Source organism: Phocoena phocoena, chromosome 19 (genome assembly GCF_963924675.1).
Source record: "Phocoena phocoena chromosome 19, mPhoPho1.1, whole genome shotgun sequence".
NCBI classification, from domain to species: domain Eukaryota; kingdom Metazoa; phylum Chordata; class Mammalia; order Artiodactyla; family Phocoenidae; genus Phocoena; species Phocoena phocoena.
In genome coordinates, this window is record NC_089237.1 from 48,698,630 (window position 1) to 48,720,043 (window position 21,414).

Genomic DNA, 21,414 nt, shown 5'->3' on the forward strand with positions numbered 1-21,414 from the left:
CCAGTTCCTTTCGCCCACCCTGCCCCCGGCTGTCCGCCCGCGGCTCCGACAGCCGAGCCCCGGACGCGCAGCCGGCCCGGCCCAGAGGCTCTTCCTGCCTCGGGGGTCCGGCGGCCTCTGCCGCACCTGAGCCCGGACCCGCCCCTCCAGGGAGGGTCCGCCGGGGCTGTGGACCTACAGCCCCTCCCCCGCAACGTCCCACCGAACAGTGGGGGAGGGGGCAACCTCCCCTCCTTCCCCCGGGGCGGCAGGCCCGGTCCTGGGGCCGGGGCTGGGGCGCGTCCCCGCCCCTAATGCCCTAAGAAAGCAGGGAAAGAAGTGATGGGCCCGGCTGGAACTGGCGTCCTGGTTCCCCAACCTCGCAGGCCCGCTCCCGGCCTCGCCGGGGGCTGCCGCTTCCCCTTGCCGCTCCGGCCGCCCGCCCGGGAGCGCCCAGGAGGAGGAGAGGAGGAGCAGGCAGCTGCTCGCCGTGATCGCGGCCCGGGCCGGCGCCCCTCCACCCGCCCGCTCACCTGCCAGCTGTCTTCGCAGTAGCAGTGCCGACTGCAGCTCCGTCATCCTCCCCGCCAAGGGCCCGGGCTGGCGCCGGGGCTTCTGAAGAACTGGGGACAGGCTCTGGGGCTGCTCGAGCTGGGTGTGCTGAGGAACCCGGGCCCCCACGACGGGAGCGCCGAAGCCGACGGACGCTGGGCTGGGGCGGCGGTAGCGGCGTCTCGCTGCCGGTGCGAGTCAGCTCGCTTCAGCTTTCCTCACAGCGCCTCACGCCCGGAAGGGGAGGGTACCCGTGCCGCCGCGGCGCGCACTGGGACTTCGCTCGCCCGCTTCCCTCCTTCAACCCGCCAGTCGGCCCCACCGGTGCCTTCCCCCGCCACTGCCTCACTGCGCGCAGGGTCGCTCCACGCAGGCGCGCTGGGGCTGCCTACTTCGGAAGCTGCCCTCCCGCTAGGCCGACCCCTCTGGCTCCCTGCCCCGCCTCCGGAGGCGGAACCCCGCCCCCTCCGCGCAGTGGCCCCTGACGCCGCCATCTTGGGAAGGTCGCCGCCTGGCCTGGTGCCGGGGCCTCGGCGGGAGACGCCCCACAGACGCCATGACAAAGAGGTCGCGGAGGGTCAAGACAGCACCTCCGGGTCGAAGCAGGTGGTCTGAGAGTGAAGGGGCCAAAAGAAGTGGTAGATGCCTAGTTGTTGGCGAGCGCCCAACAGCTATCTAACACTCCACATATGGTGTGCGAATTAGTCATTGTTAAAGGCGAACTTAGTATACACGGTGTGCCCCATTTTAAGCACACCTCCAAAATAGACTTCAGATATGCTGGTAATTCACTTTACAGAAAGTTGCACGAAAAGATTCTTGAAATAAGTAAAATGTTCTGCATCTCATAGCACAAAATGTTTAAACACCGTTAATAATCTCTATGTGTAAAGTGAGTTGAGATTAGCAAAATCTGATATACACGGTACAAAATATGCAGAAAGCCATCTACTATGTAAAGTCTAAGTGCGGGATCTAGGGTTTGGAAAAAGCAACCTTACCCCGCTCTATCTCTTCTCATCCTCATTCCCACAGCTTTCTGCCTTGCATAACAGAGTCTTAATAAAGAGATGGAACAGAAGGAAAAATGATACCTAATGGCACTCAAATGTATCTGTTCCTTCAAAAATATTTACTGAACCTGGGCTTCCCTGGTGGCGCAGCGGTGGGGAGTCCGCCTGCCGATGCAGCGGACACAGGTTCTTGCCCCGTTCCGGGAAGATCCCACATGCCGCGGAGCGGCTGGGCCCGTGAGCCATGGCCGCTGAGCCTGCGTGCCCGGAGCCTGTGCTCTGCAATATATATATATATATATATATATTTACTGAACCTGCATTAACTTTGTACCTGAACTGTAGAAGACACAGAGAACACAGCTCTGTTCCTATCCTCAAAGGTCTTACAGTCTCCGTGAGCTCCAGGTAGGGTAGCCAGAGGAGGACCAGGTTCTAATACAGTTTCTTGATTCCAAAAATTACTGAAAAAGTTGTCCTCACTCTCCCTCTAAAACAAGACTTAAAAGGAACAAATAAACATTAAGAGTGAATCAGCAGCGCTTCCCTGGTAGCGCAGTGGTTAAGAATCCACCTGCCAATGCAGGGGACACAGTTCTGAGCCTTGGTCCAGGAAGATCCCACATACCGCAGAGCAACTAAGCCCGTGCGACACAACGACTGAGCCTGTGCTCTAGAGCCCGGGAGCCGCAGCTACTGAGCCCGCGTGCCACAACTACTGAAGCCCATGCGCCTAGAGCTGGTGCTCTGCAAGAAGAGAAGCCACCACGATGAGAAGCCCATGCACCACAACAGAGTAGCCCCCCTCGCCGCAACTAGAGAAAGCCAACGTGCAGAAAAAAAAAAAAAAAAAGAGTGAATCTGCATAAAAACATAAATCTACCATTAAAAAAAAAGGTGAATCTGGACTCCTTTGGGAAACAACTCCCTGGAGCTAACCCAGGTTTTGTGAAGCCTAAAATTTACTCCGTTTGAAGGACTCTCTTTAGGGAAAAAAATTTTTTAATTGCGTTTGAATATGATTGTCTATTTAGAATGAGAAAATAAACCACAAATAACTGTATGCTTGGAAAATTGTTCCCTTTCTCTGAGAGCTCTTGAGGCAGGTTATCAGAAATTCTGCTTGATTGCAACATGGTTTCCTCTCTCACCTAAAACAAATTCCAGCCTTCAGGGGAGCTCTAAAGCTTCCTTAGCTTTACCAGAAAAAAATCCGTTTCTGACACCATCCCTCCTTTCCGGACCAAAACTCTTTCTATTTAAGTAAATTTTTAGTTTTATCAAAGTAGTAAATACACATAGTTCATAACCAGTGTATTAAGGATTATAGAGAAAAACAAACGTATTTCTCACATGTGCCCTTCACCATTCCTAAATCCTGCTTACCAAACGCAATCCCTTTTAACTCTTTTAGCAGTTTCTCCTCGTAGTTACCTCCATTTATTCTAAATGATATAATGCTTTTTCTTGCCTTATCCACTTTAGACCTTATAGATTTATTCTTATTGTAACTGATAAGGATTTAACTGTCATGCTGCTTTCCATCTTTTATTCTCCTAAATTATTAAATTATCATATTTAGTTATAGCAATAAATGGTTTTTACACAATTGTGTCTTTGTAAATGTTGAATAAGAGAGTCAAATACTATAATGGATTGTATTCATTCCTTACACAGATTTTTTTTTTGGAGGCCTAGTGTTTCTAATTATACTTTTTTTTTCTTGCAGTATCTTGATTATAATGAATATCCTTCCCTTCCCTATCCCACCTAGTGCTATCGTACCACTTATCCTATCAAGCCCTTTTCCTTGAAACTCTCCTTTCTAGAAGTCTCTATGTTACCCTCTAACCTGGGCTGGTTGCTTTGGGCTATGCTTCCTACACAGAAGTCTTCTTAGGACTCCCCTTGGCTGCTCTCCTGGGCTGAGTCTACTGCATCCTAGATCAAGTCTAATTACTTTTTGTGACTCCCTTCTTTTGCTGGAGCATATTATCAGATAACTTCTGATGAGTATAGATGAGGCAAATTTTCCAAGTCCTTATAATAACAGCTGAAAATGCCATTATTTTAAACATCTATAATTAAGTGCCAGTTTAGCTGGGTACAGAATTTTATGTTTAAAATCAAATATTTTTTCTTCAAAAATGTGGAAGCATTGGTCCATTGTCTTTTAGCATCCAGTGTTGCTGTTGATTCTTATTCCATTGTCAGTGACCTCAGTGACCTACTTTTTTTTCTTCTCTGGATAGCCTTAGGATTTTTTTTCTGACTGTGTTGGGTCTTTGTTGCTGCACGCAGGCTTTGTCTAGTTGCAGCGAGCGGGGGCTACACTTCCTTGCGGTGGGTGAGCTTCTCATTGCAGTGGCTTTTCTTGTTGTGGAGCATGGGCTTCAGTAGTTGTGGCTCATGGGCTTAGTTGCTCCACTGCATGTGGGATCTTCCCGGACTAGGGCTTGAACCCGTGCGCCCTGCATTGGCAGGTGGATTCTTAACCACTGTGGTACCAGGAAAGTCCTTTTTTTGTATTTTAAACTATCATGATAATATGCTTTGGTTTTCTATAGGATGTTTTCTTTTTTTAATTCACTGGGTTCACAGTGAGTTTTGTAGTGACAGAATGGTTGTTTCCATTTACATACAGAAATAAGCTTAGAATAATGAGATAGTCTGCATTTTTCTGGTATATAAAAAATTATTTTAAAAAGCAGTTGAAAAAAAAAGCAGTTGAGGGGCTTCCCTGGTGGCGCAGTGGTTGAGAGTCCACCTGCCGATGCAGGGGACACGGGTTCGTGCCCCGGTCCGGGAAGATCCCACATGCCACGGAGCGGCTGGGCCCGTGAGCCATGGCCACTGAGCCTGTGTGTCCGGAGCCTGTGCTCCGCAACAGTGAGAGGCCCGCGTACCGCAAATAATAATAAAATAATAATAATAATAATAAAAGCAGTTGATTTTTGTATTTTGATCCTGCAACCTCACTAAACTCTAAATTAACAATTTATAGATTATTTTTATTTTCTATGTAAATAATGTAAGTCTAAATAAAGGTGTTTCTATTTCTTTCTTTTGATACATTGTTTCTCTTTTTGCCTCACTGTGCTGGCTAGGACCTCCAGCAGAGTTGCGTAGAAGTAGTGGTGGGCACCCTTATTTTTTTCCATTCTTAAAGGGTTATTTTGATGTTTCATTATTTCTTTCATGCTGTAGATTTTTTTGTAGATCACTTTAACAAGCTAATGAAGTTCCCTTCTATTCCTTGCTTATTAAGATTTTTTTTAATTTATTTATTTTTGGCTGCGTTGGGTTTTCGTTGCTGCATGCGGGCTTTCTCTGGTTGTGGCGAGCAGGGGCTACTCTTCATTGCGGTGCGCAGGCTTCTCATTGTGGTGGCTTCTCTTGTTGCGGAGCACGGGCTCTAGGCATGCGGGCTTCTGTAGTTGTGGCTCGTGGGCTCTAGAGCGCAGGCTCAGTAGTTGTGGCACATGGGCTTCATTGCTCCGTGGCATGTGGGAACTTCCCAGACCAGGGTTCAAACCTGTGTCCCCTGCATTGGCAGGCAGATTCTTAACCACTGCGCTACCAGGGAAGCCCTAAGATTTATTTTTAAAATAATCCCCAAATCTTTATCTCCAGCCCAGATCTTTCATTAGTTCATGTCAGCGCATCTAACTGTCTAACTCTGTGTTCATTGACCTAACAAATGTTCATTGAACACCTACTGTGAGCTAGAGGTGATTCTAAGACCTAGGGTCGGGGAGTAAACTAGACAGACCAAGTTCCTACCCACATGGCACAGACATCCAGTGAGAGAGGACAATCAGTTAAAAAGGTAAACAAATATTAAACAAGTCATCATTATAACAAGTGATATGATAGAAGTAAAAAAGGAAAAGAGTAAAGTTTAGATAAGGTAGCCAGGGAAATCCTCTCTCAAGAGATTATATTTGAGCTGAGTTCTGAATTACAAGTAGGAGATGCCATTTGAGGATTCTGGGGAAGAGCATTCCAGGAGAGGAAAAGCTACTTCTAAGACCCTATGGTAAGAAAGATCTCGGCTTGGGACTTCCCTGGTGACACAGTGGTTAAGAATCTGCCTACCAATGCAGGGAACATGGGTTCGAGCCGTGGTCCGGGAAGAACCCACATGCCGCGGAGCAACCAAGCCCGTGCGCCACAACTACTGAGCCTGAGCTCTAGAGCCTGCGAGCCACAACTACTGAGCCCGCAAGCCACAACTACCAAAGCCCACACGCCTAGAGCCCACGTTCCACAACAAGAGAAGCCACCGCAATGAGAAGCCTGCGCACCACAACGAAGAGTAGCCCCTGCTCGCCACAACTAGAGAAAGCCCACGCACAGCAATGAAGACCCAACACAGACAAAAATAAATAAAATAAAATAAATAAATCCAAAAAAAGCTTAAAAGAAAAAGAATGTAAACCCTGAAAAAAAGTAAACCCTGAATATCAATTTAGAAATGAATAAATAAATTTATTTTTTAAAAAAAGGAGAAAGAGCTCGGCTTGTCCAAAGACTAGAAAGGGGGTCAGCATGGGTGTGGCGGCCCTACTGGAACCTGATGAAAAGGGTGCTAAGAGCAGGTTGGAGAGGCAGACAGGGGTCATCTTACAAAGGAGGCCTTGTTGACCACAGGAAACAGTCTGGATTTTAGTTTAGTTACAGTGGAAAGCTTGAGACTGGTGATTTTTTACATTGTTTAAAACTCCCTTTGGCACTTACACAAAAGAGAGGACTTTACTGGAAGATCAGTAAGAAGGGTATTGCAGAGGATGAGGTAAAAGATGGTGGTAACTTGAACCAGAATGGGGGCAAGGATGGTAAAGTAGGTGTGGGGAGGGGAGATTGGGAATGGATTTGAGATAAATTTTGGAAGTAACATAGGAAGGGCATGCTGATGGATTGAATGTGGGTGAAGGGGAAAGACGACTCCTAGGTTTCTGACCCCTGGAAGAACTGGCTTTATTTCAAAAAGGAAGACGGGAACAACAAGTTCAAGTGGGTGATATAAAGAGATCTATTTTGGATGAGTTATATTTTAGCTCTTTATTAGACATCCAAGCAGAGATGTCAAATTAGCATATACATACATAAGACGAGCTCAGAGGAGAGGCCAAGGCTACAGGTTATAGATCTATAGATACAAATTTGGAGAGATCAGATTTCCTAGGGAGAGAGTGAACTGAAATTTTTTTTATTTTTATTTTTGGCTGTACCACGTGGCTTGCAGGATCTTAGTTCCCCAACCAGGGATGAACACAAAGGAGAAAAACCAGTGTGGGGTGTTACAAAAGCCAAGACAGGAGCAAATGTTCCGAGGAGGAAGGAATGGTCAACTGCAACAGGCTATTGAGAGGTAGAGAAAGATGAAGACTGAGAAGGATGCACTGAATTTTTTTCTTAATTAAGACAACTGGCGTTTATTGGACATTCACTATGTACAAAGTAACTGAATAACCACTTTGATGCATTACCTCACAGATTACATACATTAACCCTATTATTTCCATTCTACAGATGAGGAAACTGAGGCTTAGATTCAGCGGCCTTCTCAGATGTCAAATCCTCTTAAAACATCATAAATGGTGGAATTGGGATTGAAACCCCAACTGTCTGTTGCCAAAACCTGAGCTATTACCCACTGTACTGTACAGCCTCCTGCAACAGCAGGTATAAGAGGCTGCATTCTGTCTCCTTAATATATTAAGTTACTTTAACAACTCACCCAGGCATGACCATACTACCTGTTTCACATTTCACTACCTGAAAGAATTTAGTAACACTTCACACCCGGATGTCTGTGCACTTTGTCTTCCAAATCTTTTAGGAAAATGTTCAATGAAGAAATTTCCAGCATTAACCTGCAGGTGGTCTCAGTATTAACACTATTCTATTCAGAGAAATCTTTATATAATGTATTCTGCATTTGGAATTTTTTTTCTTGAGGTATAACTGACATATTAGTTTCAGGTGTACAGCATAATGATTCCATGTTTGTATACACTGAGATCACCACCATAAGTCTAGTTACCATCCATCACCATACATAATTAACAAAAAAATTTTTTCTTACAATGAGACTTTTAAGATGTACTCTCTTAGCAACTTTCAACTATTCAACACAGTATTATTAACTATAGTCTCCATGATACACATTACATCCCCGTGACTTGTTTTATAACTGGAAGTTTGTACATTTTGATTCCTTTCACACTCCCCCTCCCCCACCACGCACTGAATTTTGAAACCGAGAAGCTGTTTTTGACCTTGATAGAAGGATTTTGATGGAGCAATGTTGACAGCAGGCAGAGCAAAGTGGGTTGAAGGCTAAATGCAAGATGGAAAAATAGAGATCTCAGTGTCGTGTGCTTATTTGAGGTTTGTGGTCATGAACTGCAAAAGGAACCAGTAGGTCCAGCCCGGTAATTTTTTTTTTTTCTGGCAATTTTCAGTTGCTCAGGTGTAGGCATGAAAAACTCTGATAGCTGGGGTACATTTAGGATTGGGGGCTATCCAGTCAAGTAACTGGAGATTGAGATGGAGACAGGCAAGTTTGTTGAAGTTGTATGAAGAGAGTGCCTGTAGTAATGGACTCTTCTCTAAGCTAAGTAGAGAAGGAAGTGAAAATGGGAGGGAGCTGATAGTGAAAAAGTGATACAAATAATGGGATCTTGATGAGTTTGAAGAGTTGTGTGGTATAGACACTAAAGCAAATTAGCTGGAAGGATAGGAAATGGTGGTCAGGGTGCGTGGTTTGAAATCCAGAATTCAGTTGAGGTATGGTCATGGGTGGTGAGTTGGTCTCCTGTGAACATAGGAGAGGCTGGCGGGTGGGGAGGGGAGGGGAGGGGAGGAAGTCAAGGAGGTGACAGGCAGGAGTACTGGATAGGTCTTCCACATGGGTAATTAAGTCCCCAAGGACAAGAGGTGGGGTAGAATGAAGGGAAAGGCTGTGAACCAGGAGACAAAGTTATTGGTGAATGGGTCCACAGATAATAGCAATAAAGAGAGTAATAAGTGGGACTTCCCTGGCGGTCCAGTGGTTAAGACTCCGTGCTTCCACTGCAGGGGGCAAGGGTTTGATCACTGGTCAGGGAACTAAAATCCCATAGGCGGAGCGGCACGGCCAAAAAGAAAAAAAGAGAGAGTAATAAGTGGTATAGCGGAGATGGCATTAACCTCAAAGAGCTCAGGTTTGGGGAAGTAAAGGAGAAGAAAGATTGGGAAGAAGCAGTGAGGAACCAGGAGACTATGCTAAGCCTACTGGCCCTGAGATCCATGAAATGTGAGAGAAGACAGCCTTCCCTTGAGAGGGCTGAGGAACCTGAGTCCTTAGAAGAGAGCCGGGTTCAGATAAGGCCAGGAGGTGAAGAAGTGTCCCGTAAGCACCTCAAGCTACTGTGATCAGAACACACTGTCAGGGTGGGTGTGGGGAGATAAATCAGGAGTATGGGATTAACATATATACACTACTACCTATAAAATAGAGAAACAACAAGGACCTACTGTATGGCATAGGGAACTATACTCAATACCTTATAATAACTTATAATGGAAAAGAATCTGAAAAAAATAGATATATTTTTATACATATAAATGAAGCACTTTGCTGTACGCCCAAACCTAACACATTGTAAATAAACTATACTTCAATTTTTTCTAATGGTTAAAATTAAAAAAAAAAAAATCCTTAAACATAGAAACAAAAACCTCACTGTCTTCCCCCCAACCTGCTGTCACGTCTGACAGTACCTAGTCACCCAGGTCAGAAAAGAGAGAGTCAGCCTCGGTGCCCCACCCCCTTTCTCACATCTGATCAATCACCAAGACCTAAGTGTTCCCTCTTTTCCATTTCCTTGGACACTCCTTAATCGAGGACTTGATGACTGCTGCAACCTCTGGAAGGGTCTCCTGGCCACTGGTCTTGACCTTCTCTCCCTTCATCTATTTTCTGCAGCCACAGCAAAACTTTCAAAATGCAAATCTGCTATTGTTCCAATTCTACTTAAAACTCTTCAGTGGCCTCCCAACTATTACAGGATGAAGCCCAAGCTCCCCAATATGGTGGTTTATAATTTTTTTTTTTTTTTTTTTTAGGTACGCGGGCCTCTCACTGCTGCGGCCTCTCCCGTTGCGGAGCACAGGCTCCGTATGCTCGGGCTCAGCGGCCATGGCTCACGGGCCCAGCCGCTCCGCGGCACGTGGGATCTTCCCGGACCGGGGCACGAACCCGTGTCCCCTGCATCGGCAGGCGGACTCTCAACCACTGCGCCACGAGGGAAGCCCCACAATATGGTTTAATTGTCCTTTACAGTCTAGTGTCTGTAGACCTCTCCAGGCTCATCCTGTACCTTTCCCTGACTCTCTGCTCCTGGCACAGCACACTTCCTTTCCTTCCTCTAAAAAGTCAAGGGTTTTTTTATACCTCTGGATCTTTCCACTTGCTGCTCCAACGGCCCAGCACACTCTTTTCTGCTGTGTACTTGGCAAGCTCCTGCCAATTCATCTTTCAGGTCCTTGAAGGAAGCAATTTCCTCCAGAAAACCTTTCACAATCTCAAAATTAATCTTACTCCTATGTTTCCTATCTCCAACGTGTATTACATATCCTACCCTAACATTTATCATGCAGTATTGCAGGTTTTTTTCCTTTCAATTGTCAGTAAGCTTTGGGATGGCAGGACTCTATTTTACTTCTCTGTTCTCAGAACTTAATATAATGATGCTACGCAGTAGGCACTCAACAAATATCTGTTGAATGAATGAGTCAATCCTATTAAATTAATAATAAGATAGTCTTTCAAGACTAGTACGAGCCTACACTTATTAAATTTGGGTTTGTATACCTGGCAGAGGGTGGTACAGAGTGGTGTGCCAAGGTGTTCTTGAAGCCTCAGAATAAACCTCTTTAGGATTGTTAATTTTACTAATTTTTTTGAGGTTAAAAAGTTAAAAATAATTAAAGGAAAATGTGTAACTTTAAATGCTTATTTTAGAAGAGAAGAAAGACTGAGAACTTCATGAGCTAAATACTTATTGTAAAAAGTTAGAAACAGAATAGCAAAATAAACCCAAAGAATGATGCTGGGACAACTGGATATCCACATACAAGAGAATGATGTTGGATCCCTCCCTCACGCCATATACAAAAATTAACTCAAAATGGATCAAATTCTAAGTATAAGAACTAAAACTGAAGTTTTTAGAAGAACACATAGGGACTTCCCTGGTGGCACAGTGGTTAAGAATCCGCCTGCTGAAAGCAGAAACTAACACACCATTGTAAAGCAATTATACCCCAATAAAAAAAAAAAAAAAGAATCCGCCTGCTGGGCTTGCCCGGTGGCGCAGTCGTTGAGAATCTGCCTGCCAATGCAGCGGACACGGGTTTGAGCCCTGGTCTGGGAAGATCCCACATGCCGCGGAGCAACTGGGCACGTGAGCCACAGCTACTGAGCCTGCGCGTCTGGAGCTTATGCTCCGCAACAAGAGAGGCCGCGGCAGTGAGAGGCCCGCGCACCGCATTGAAGAGTGGCCCCCGCTCTCTGCAACTAGAGAAAGCCCTCACACAGAAATGAAGACCCAACACAGCCTAAATAAATAGATAAATAAATTTATTAAAAAGAAAAAAGAATCCGTCTGCTAATGCAAGGGACACGGGTTCGAGTCCTGGTCCAGGAAGATTCCACATGCCGCAGAGCAACGAAACCCATGTGCCACAACTACTGAGCCTGCACTCTAGAGCCATGAGCCACAACCACTGAAGCATGCGCACCTAGAGCCCATGCTCTGCAACAAGAGAAGCCACCGCAATGAGAAGCCCACACACGGCAAGGAAGAACAGCCCCCACTCGCTGCAACTAGAGAAAGCCCATGCACAGCAATGAAGACCCAAAGCAGCCAAAAATAAATAAATTAAATAAATAAATTTAAAAAAAGAAGAACACATAAGCATAAATCTTTGTGACCTTGGATTAGGCAATGGTTTCTTAGATAAGACAACAAAAGCACATGCAACAAAAGAAAAAAATAGATAAATTGGACATCATCAAAATTAAGAACTTTTAAAAAAAAATTAAGAAGTTTTGTGCTTTAAAGGACATTGTTGAGAAAATTAAAAGAAAACCAAAACAAAGGGAGAAAAGTTTTACAAATCGTGTATCTGATAAAGGATATCCATTCATAATGTATGAAGAACTCCTACAACTCAATAATAAAAAGACAACCCAATTTTAAAGTGAGCAAAGGATCTGAATGGACATTTCTCCAAAGAAGATATACTAATGGCCAATAAGCACACGAAAAGATATCAATATCATTTGGCATCACAAAAATGCAGTCAAAACCACAATGAGATATTACCTCACAACCACTAGAATGGATAGAATACAAAAGACAGATAATAAAAGTGTTGGGGAGGACATAAAGAAATTGGAAACTTCATACATGTTTGGTGGAATTGTAAAATGGTGCAGCCACTGTGGAAAAGTCTGGTAGTTTCTCAAAAAAGTTAAATATAGAATACTAGGGACTTCCCTGGAGGCGCAGTGGATAGGACTCTGCACTCCCAATGCAGGGGGCCCGGGTTCGATCTCTGGTTGCAGAACTAGATTCCACATGCATACCACAACTAAGGAGCCTGCCTGCTGCTACTAACACCCGGGGCAACCAAATAAAATAAATTTTAAAAATAATAATAAGGGCTTCCCTGGTGTCGCAGTGGTTGAGAGTCCGCCTGCCGATGCAGGGGACGCGGGTCCGAGAAGATCCCGCATGCCCCGGAGCGGCTGTGCCCGTGAGCCATGGCCGCTGAGCCTGCGCGTCCGGAGCCTGTGCTCCGCAACGGGAGAGGCCACAGCAGTGAGAGGCCCGCGTAACGCAGAAAGAAAAAAAAGAAAAAAAACAAATAGCCACTGTGGAGAACAGTAGAGAGTTGACTAGGGAAACAGGGAAGAATGATCAGGCAACCTTGAGAGCCCAGTTGCTGTTGGAATACATTTATAGCAGCACCAACCTGCCCAGATATGTGATTTTTTTTTCAGCCGTGTTCACTTGCCCAGATGTAGACACAGAGAAGATGGAGATTTGGAACGATTTAGGGCTGATATGACGCAAAGACAAGTGTGGAAGAGAGTTGAGGATATTGGTGAAAGGGTTGACATGATGGACCAGAGACTCCTGTTATTGAAAAAACAACTTCCCTCATAAGAATGTGTTTTATTGGCACCATTTTTCCAGGTTCATGGGAAAGCTCAGACAAAGTTCTTTTTTTTAATTATTATTTTTAAAAACAAATTTATTTATTTATTTATTTTTGGCTGTCTTGGGTCTGGTAGCTGTGGCCCGCGGACTCTCGCCCTCACACTGCAACCAAGAGCCTGCGTGCCACAATGAAAGATCCTGCATGCAGCAACTAAGACGTGATGCGGCCAAAAATAAATAAATATTTTTTAAAAGAAATAGTGGCTCTGTGTACACATGCACACACACACAAACACACACATAAACAAAGGAAACACATAGTTTGATGACTAGGAAGAGGCTGTGAGCTGATTTCTTAGTGGTTCAGATACTTAGGGCTGTAACTGCTAAAGTTAACGTTTCTAAACAACAGGGTCAATTTTTTTTTTTTTTAAACAGGGTCAATTTTTAAAAAATTGTTTACTTGAGGGGGATCAAAGGAGGCTGATAGATGATGACCCTGTTATACTCCTGACACAGTTAAAAATGCACCTAAATGCACCTATATGCACCAATTCTGCTGTATAACAAAGTGAATGTCACTCCTTCCAACAATCGCTTGTTCTCTGGTTTTTCACACATACATTCAGCAGGTGGGTGCATGTGAGAAAAGTCTGGAGTTGAAAGGTGATCTTGCATCATTCAGGACTTAATTCCTACCCTCCACACAGACATAAATCTCACCCTTAAGAGCTTATCATTCCCAAAGAAAGTCAAAGCATTTAAACCAGTGCCTTAAAGATTCTGCTTCCATTCTGAGATGGAATTATACTTTGGTTCTTCAGCAGGGCTGACCTTGAATGGTGATGTCCCCCAGGGCTCTGGACAGCACATGGTGATTTGCACAAGGGCAAGTTCACGCCCATTTATCTTTGACAAAGTCCCATAAACAGTGTACTGAAACACCCGCCCGTCCCCCCCCCAAAAAGCATAACTACACCTGGTCACCTTGTTTAGCTATACTTAGGCAATGTGTATGTTGATATAATTAGATGATCAAAACGCCAACAGTAATTCTTCCAAAGGAACTGCAGCTAATGATACAAGACCCTGCTGGGATTACCAAGGTGGGGAACCGTGGATGCCACCGTCTGCATCTACTTGTGGAAGGATCTCCTTCTCTGGCTGGAGTTGACTCTGCCAGCATGGCAGCCAAAAGCGTGGGAGAATTAACATGCCCTTCTCACCCCCAGCTGTCCTCAATGGGTGACTGATCTGGTGGGAGTTGGTATTTACTCCAGCTCATCACCCCTCAGGTGGGAAAATTCTGAGAGGCGTGTTCTGCGCTGATCCCCAGAGGTCCCCCGCAGAATCGGGCACTGTTGCCCACAGAGGTCACCTACCTGACAGTGCTTTTATTTATTTATTTTTAAACATTTATTTATTTGGTTGTGCCAGGTCTTAGTTGCGGCATGTGGGATCTTTTAGTTGTGGCATGTGGGATCTAGTTCCCTGACTAGGGATCAAACCTGGGCTCCCTGCATTGGGAGTGCAGAGTCTTAACCACTGGACCACCAGGGACATCCCGACAGTGCTTTTTTTTTTTTTTGGATTTATTTTTGGCTGCGCTGGGTCTTCCTTGCTGCACGCGGGCTTTCTCTAGTTGCAGAGAGCGGGGGCTGCTCTTCCTCGTGGTGCACGGTTTTCTCATTGCGGTGGCTTCTCTTGTTGCTGAGCATGGCTCTAGGCATGCGGGCTTCAGTAGTTGTGGCTCGCGGGCTCTAGAGCGCAGGCTCAGTAGTTGTGGCGCACGGGCTTAGTTGCTCCGCAGCATGTGGGATCTTCCCGGACCAGGGCTCGGACCCGTGTCCCCTGCATTGGCAGGCGGATTCTTAACCACGGCACCACCAGGGAAGCCCCTAACAGTGCTTTTTACTTGCTTCTTCCCCTTGCTTGCTTCACGTCACCACTCCTCTACAGGTGTTCCTGGGATCACCTGCCAAAGAAACCTCTTGCATTCAAATCTTTGTCTCAGGATCTGCTTCTGGGAAAATCCAAACTAAGACAGGGGAACGTTGCCAAGTATGAACAAAGGCCCTTGGAAGCCCAACTGATACTCATTATCAGAGGCAGTCTCTCTCTTACCCCATAAACTAATTTAGCTTCGCAGCACTCTCAGAAGAGCTTTTGACTCACTCATCATGTATCTCATGGGAGGAAAGGGGACTGCAGGGCAAACTTAGTGCATGTTTTATAACTTCTTTCACTTAGTTTTAACTCTTTTAGGCTGAGACAGAGTGTGACATCTAAGGAGGGGTTGGTGAGGAGTGGGTACAACCTGGCAGGGTAGTGGGGCTATTCTTCACAGCATGAAGTTCATTGTTTGTTGGTTTATAGCTTCTTACTACAGAAAATCTCAAACATACACAAAAGTAGAGAGAATAGAATAATGAACCCCTGTGTATCCATCATCAGATTGGACAACTACTAACTTATAGCCAATATCTCCCCACTCCACCCCCAATTATTATTATTTTTATCTTTTATTATGTTTTTTTTTTTTAATTTTTGGCTGTGTTGTGTCTTTGTTGCTGCCCGCAGGCTTTCTCTAGTTGCTGCGAGCAGGGGCTACTCTTGGTTGCGGTGTGTGGGCTTCTCATTGCGGTGGCTTCTCTTGCTGCAGAGCACAGGCTCTAGGCGCGCGGGCTTCAGTAGTTGTGGCATGTGGGCTCAGTAGTTGCGGCTCACAGGCTCTAGAGTGCAGGCTCAGTAGTAGTGGTGCACAGGCTTAGTTGCTCCCCGGCATGTGGGATCTTCCCAGACCAGGGCTCGAATCCGTGGCTCCTGCATTGGCAGGCGGATTCTTAAGCACTGCGCCATCAGGGAAGCCCCACCCCCAATTATTTTAAAGTGAAGCCTGTAGGGAGGGAATTCCCTGGCAGTCCAGTGGTTAGGACTCAATGCTTTCACTGCGGAGGACCCAGGTTCAAACCCTGGCTGGGGAACTAAGAACCCCGTAAGCCCCACGGCCAAAAAAAGAGTAAAACCCATATATATTATTTCACCTGTAATATTCAGTATCTCTAAAACATCAGGACTCTTTTTTTTTTTTTAACGTCTTTATTGGAGTATAGTTGCTTTACAATGGTGTGTTAGTTTCTGCTGTATAACAAAGTGAATCAGCTATCCCTATTCCACCCCGCTAGGTGGTCACAAAGCACCGAGCTGATATCCCTGTGCTATGTGGCTGCTTCCCACTAACTATCCCTTCTACATTTGGTAGTGTATATATGTCCATGCCACTCTCTCACTTCATCCCAGCTTAGGACTCTTTTTATAAGCATAAGCATAGTATCATTATCATATCTAAAAAATTAACAATTCCTAATATTATCAAATATTCAGTCAGTGTTCAAATATCCCCAACTGCCTCATCATTATTGTTATTATTACTATTTAGTTTTTTATTATTATTACTATTTAAAACTGTAGACTACTTACTAGTTTACAGTTATCTAAAAAAATGTCCATATTTTTTGATTGGTTTTATGTTTCAAGTTTTTTGGTTTTGTTTTGTATTCTTGCCGGGCTGGGTGGCTTGTGGGAACTCAGTTCCCTGGGAACCCAGGCCATAGCAGTGACAGCACTGAATCCTAACCACTAGGCCACAAGGAAACCCCCTTAAGTCTTTTTTTAATCTGTAGGTTCCCCCTCCCCATCTCTATTTGTCTTTCCTTGCTATTTATTTGTTGAAGAAATCTGGTTGTTTATTCTCACATAATATCTTGAGAGTTGAATTTTTACTGACCACATCAACATGGTCTGTCATTTAACGTGTTCTCCAACCTTCTCTATTTTCTGTAAAGTGGTAATCAGACCTACAGAGCTGATCAGATTTGGATTCCATTTTGTTCCAAGACACCTTTGTATGTGGTATTAGGGACTTCCATCAACAGGTACATCTGTCTGGTTCTTCTTTGTTTTCTAGTTTCTATCTTGATTAAAAACAACCACAACCACAAAACTGTGATGTTTACACTGCCATGGGACAAACAGAATTGTGATTTACCTTTTGTAACTTATGTGGCTGATTCCTCAGGTTCTTCTGCAGTGTGAACTAACCTGTCCCCAATGGTTACAGTGTTTTCCTTCTGGGATTCTGAGACATGGCTAGGAGTCAAACGGAGAGCAACGTCTTCATGTGAGAGGGCCAGTGAGGGTAGGGGACAAGATTTCAAAAATACCTGACTCAAGCTATGGACGCAGGAAAACTGTGTTTGAATCCTCAGGCAAGGCCCAGCTGGGTAACCATGCATAAGGAGCTTAACTTTTTTGACTCTCAGTTTCCTCAACCCTATACTGTGATAAATAATAATCTCTCCCAAATAGGGCTTACAGTGGACCTTTTATTATTATTGTAATTATTATTATTATTTTCTTTTTTTGGCCACACCACACGGTATGCAGGATCTTAGTTCCCTGACCAGGAATCGAACCCATGGCCCCTGCAGCGGAAGCGCAGAGTCCCAACCACTGGACTGCCAGGGAAGTCCCTGTAGTGGACCTTTTAAATCTTGTGGTCACCCAGCATCTTTTTGAAAACCCCTCCTACACAAGCCAAGACAATTTCTCATTACGAAAATAGAAGGTACAATAAAAGATAGATTCTTCTATCCAGCCTCCTGTGTAGTTAGGGCATAGGTATGTGGTCCAGTCTTTTCCAATGAGATGCAGCTGACTTTGATTCAGAAGAGAGATATATGAGGAAGAGGATGCTGCAGGGAGTGGCAGGAACTCAGACCTTTTGTGGGGCATTTGGAATACTCGGAGTGGAGATCCTTTCTCCCTTATGACAATGCCCAGTGGTGGCAAAAAACAGGTGCTTTGCTGATAACAGTCCTGGGGTAAAATTGGCTTATTGTTCCTGGCTATGTAGCCTTCAAGCCCAATTCTCTATCCTGCTCAGAGACTGTGTGAGCTATTTATATCCTTAAATACATTCCTTTGCTGTTTAAACCAGTCAGAGTATATTCTTTTATTTGCAGCTAAGTTCCCTGACAATTATGGGGATTCCAAGATGTTGCTAAATATGGTGTCTAGTATGAGGAAGGGAGGAATCAAACTCTACCTGAAGCCTCTGGCCTTCTAGGTAGATGACATAATGCATTTTATTATTGTTTACGGCAAACTAAGTTGGGTTTTCTGTTCTTTGTGCTTAAAAGCATCTGGATTGATTTCCGTGTGTACCTTCAGTGCCTGGTTGTACCTAAATATGCTCAATATGTGTTCGTTCGTAATCACCTTTTAAAAATTACAATATAGGTAATTCCCTGGTGGCACAGTGGTTAAGAATCTACCTACCAATGCAGGGGACACGGATTTGATCCCTGGTCCGAGAAGATTCTACATGCCTCAGAGCAACTAAGCCCGTGCTCCACAACTACTGAGCCTGCGCTCTAGAGCCCACGAGCCACAACTACTGAAACCCATGCGCCTAGAGCCCATGCTCCACATTAAGAGAAACCACCGCAATGAGAAGCCCGCGCACCGCAACGAAGACCCAACACAGCCAATAAATAAATAAATAAATAAATAATAAAATAAAAATTACAAGATAATGGACATACAATAAACTGTACATATTTGAAGTATATCATTTGAGTTTCAACACATGCAAACACCCATGAGTCCATCACCTTCATTAGGCAATGAACCTACCCATCATACCTAAAAGTTTCTTCGTGCTCTTTTGTAATCTCTCCCTCTTTCCTTCCACCCCAACCCCAGGCAATCACTGATTCCTTTTCTGTCACTTTCTAGAATTTTACATAAATGAAATCAAACAGAATATACTCTTTTTGGCCTTCTTTCACTCAGCATAATTATTTTGAGGTTCATCATGTTGTGTGAATCAATAGTTTGTTCTTTTTAACTGCTGAGTAACATTCTATTGTATGGATATACCATAATTAGTTTATCCATTCTAATGGTGGTTATTTGGGTTGTTTCCAGTTTGGAGTTATTACCAGTAAAGCTTCTATGAACATTTGTGTAAAGTCTTTGTTGGGGAATTCTCTGGGTCCAGTGGTTAGGACTCCGCACTTCCATTGAAGCGGGCCCAGGTTCGATCCCTGGTCTGGGAACTAAGATCACATATGCCCTGCGGCACAAAAAAGTCTTTGTGTGGACGTGTTTTCATTTTTCTTGGGTAAGTATCGAAGGTATTTCATTTTTAAAGAAAATGCCAGACTGCTTTCCAAAGTGTTCACTATTTTACATTCCCACCAGCAGTGTATGAAAGTTCTACTTGCTTCACATCCTTGCCAAGTAAGGTCAGTTTTTTAAAACTTTCTAGCCATTCCAGTAGTACATCATTGTGATTTTACTTTGTGTTTTCCTAATGACTAATGATGTTGAGTATCTTTTTCAAATATTTATTTGCTATCTATGCATCTTCTTTGATGAAATATCTGTTCACATTTTTTGCCCATTTAAAAAAATTATGTTGTCTTCTTATTGAGTTGTAGAAGTTCTTCATGTATTCTAGTTACAAGTCCTTTCTTAGACATGTTTTGCAAATACTCTCTCCCAAACTGTGGCTCAGCTTTTCATTTGTAAGTGTCTTTTGAAGAGCAAAAGTATTTATTTTAATGAAGTCCAATTTATCCATTTTTTTATAGTTTGTATTTTTTGTGTCATATATAACAAATCTTTGCCAAACCCAAGGCCATTACTATTTTCCCATAAGATTTATATTAGCAACTTTGTAGTTGTAGCTCTTATATTTTTTAGGCCTGTGATCCATTCTGAGTTAGTTTGGTTACATGGTGCGAAGAAAAGGCCAAGGTTCATTTATCACAGCAATTATTTATTATGTACTCTTTTAAAACTTTTCCCCCAGTTTTACTGAGATATAATTGACATATAACGTTGTATTTGTTTAAGGTATACAACATAATGATTTTATATATACCGCAAAGTGATTACCAAAATAAGTTTAGTTAACATCCATAACCTCACAAATTATAAATTTTTTTCTTGTGATGAGAAATTTTAAGATTTACTACTCTCTTAGCCACTTTCAAATATACAATACAGTATTGTTAACTATAGTCACATGCTATACATTAATCCCCAGAACGTATTCATCTAATAACTGGAAGTTTGTACCTTTTGACCAACTTCATCCCCATCCCACTCCCCGCACACACAGTGTTTATTGTTTGGGTCATCTGATTTAGTCCTGACATTCTTTGAAGTAAGTATTATCATGCCCATTTTACTGATGAAGAAACAGAGTCTCAGAGAGGATAATTACTTTGTTGAAGGTCTCTTCTCTAAGTTGTTTTCATAGAAATTTACATGTAATTCTCCCTATTATATCTGAGGGTTTTTTTTTTTGGCTGCCAGGGAATTCCCTCTCCCTACTATATTAATCGCCATTACCTTCCTATTAAAAATGTGAATAGAATTGGTGTGTCCCTTAGGATTCTTTGATTGCAAACAACCAAAATCACCCAACACTTAACCCTAATGCCTAAGGATGTATTGGGTCCCCTGACTCCAAAGAGTTGGGCTGGCTTCCCTACTAAATCAGGGCTCCAGTGATGTCCCTAGGCCTTGGCAGATCTCTGTCTCTCTCTCTGCTTGGCTCTGCTCTCCTTTTTTCATTGGCTTCCTTCTCAGGCTTCAGGTAGAAGCCCAATGATGGCAGCAGCTTTCACGGTCGAGACCCACCAAGAGGATCATCTGCCTTGTTCCCAGTAGCCCCAGCCTCCTGCTTGCTAACTTCAGACCCTTGGCTTCTGGAGGTACACCCAGGAGGAACGTAAGACAAAACCTTTCTGAAATGTACAAAAGGGCCGCTTCTTTAAGCCTGTCCACGCAGCACCCGCATCAGAACCACCTGCGGGCATCTGGTAACAGGCAACTTTCTGGGCCCAAGCCTCTCTTCCTGCAGGTTGACTTATGAGGCCCCAAGAAGGAGAGAGATTCATCAGGGAGCCAGGGCTGATCTAGGAAGAAAACCCAGGGAGGAAGGGAGAGAGAATGAGGAGCAGGAAACATGTCCAGCCTCAGCTCCAAGGACTCCCATGTATTTTCCCTCTGGCTCCCGTATCAAGAGAAAAGGCCCGTGCTGAGCCCAGCAGGAGGCTTTGGAGGGAGGTGGCTTCCTGCTAACTAGGGCCTCTGAGTGCGCTCTGAAGGCTCAGATTGCCGCCTCTCACCTCCCAGGGAGGATCAGCATAGTGGGCATCTCAGGTCTCCCAGCCTCAGGCACAGACATCTTCTGTTAAAGGAGGAAGCGTGGCTAGGGGAAGGAGCTGGGTGGGTCAAGCTCTAGCAAGTATGAGAGCTGCCTCCTTTGAAAGGGCTCAGGAAGGTGGGGAGGAGTGCATAGGCAGGGTAAACTAGATAGAGCCTGATCCACTAGGGAGGGAGGCAGAGGGAGGCCAGGACCTCAGTCATTGAGGAGGTAGGCACCTACCTTCCCTCTGCCCCACAGAACCTGTTCCACTGCTGTCTTTAGTTCCTCCCCTGGGCCAGCCAAGGGCCTCAGGGGTAGAGGTAGGTGGGCAGAGAGGTGATGGGAGGAGAAGCAGACAGGTGATGGGAGGGAAGAAGCTGCCCAGCCCTGGGGAACAGATGTCTGTAGGAGAGACAGGTGCCCA

At 44.5% G+C, this 21,414-nt stretch overlaps 1 protein-coding gene across 1 annotated transcript in view; it reads right to left on the reverse strand.

Annotated features, from left to right (window-relative positions):
• Window positions 1-926, reverse strand: part of UBE2G1 (ubiquitin conjugating enzyme E2 G1) — a 103,507-nt gene extending 102,581 nt beyond the window's left edge. Inside the window, exon 1 of the mRNA XM_065897131.1 lies at window positions 513-926. Within this exon, the coding sequence (XP_065753203.1) occupies window positions 513-558 (46 nt within the window). The 5' untranslated portion in view covers window positions 559-926. The remainder of the gene's footprint in view (window positions 1-512) is intronic.
• Window positions 927-21,414: the final 20,488 nt, after the last annotated feature.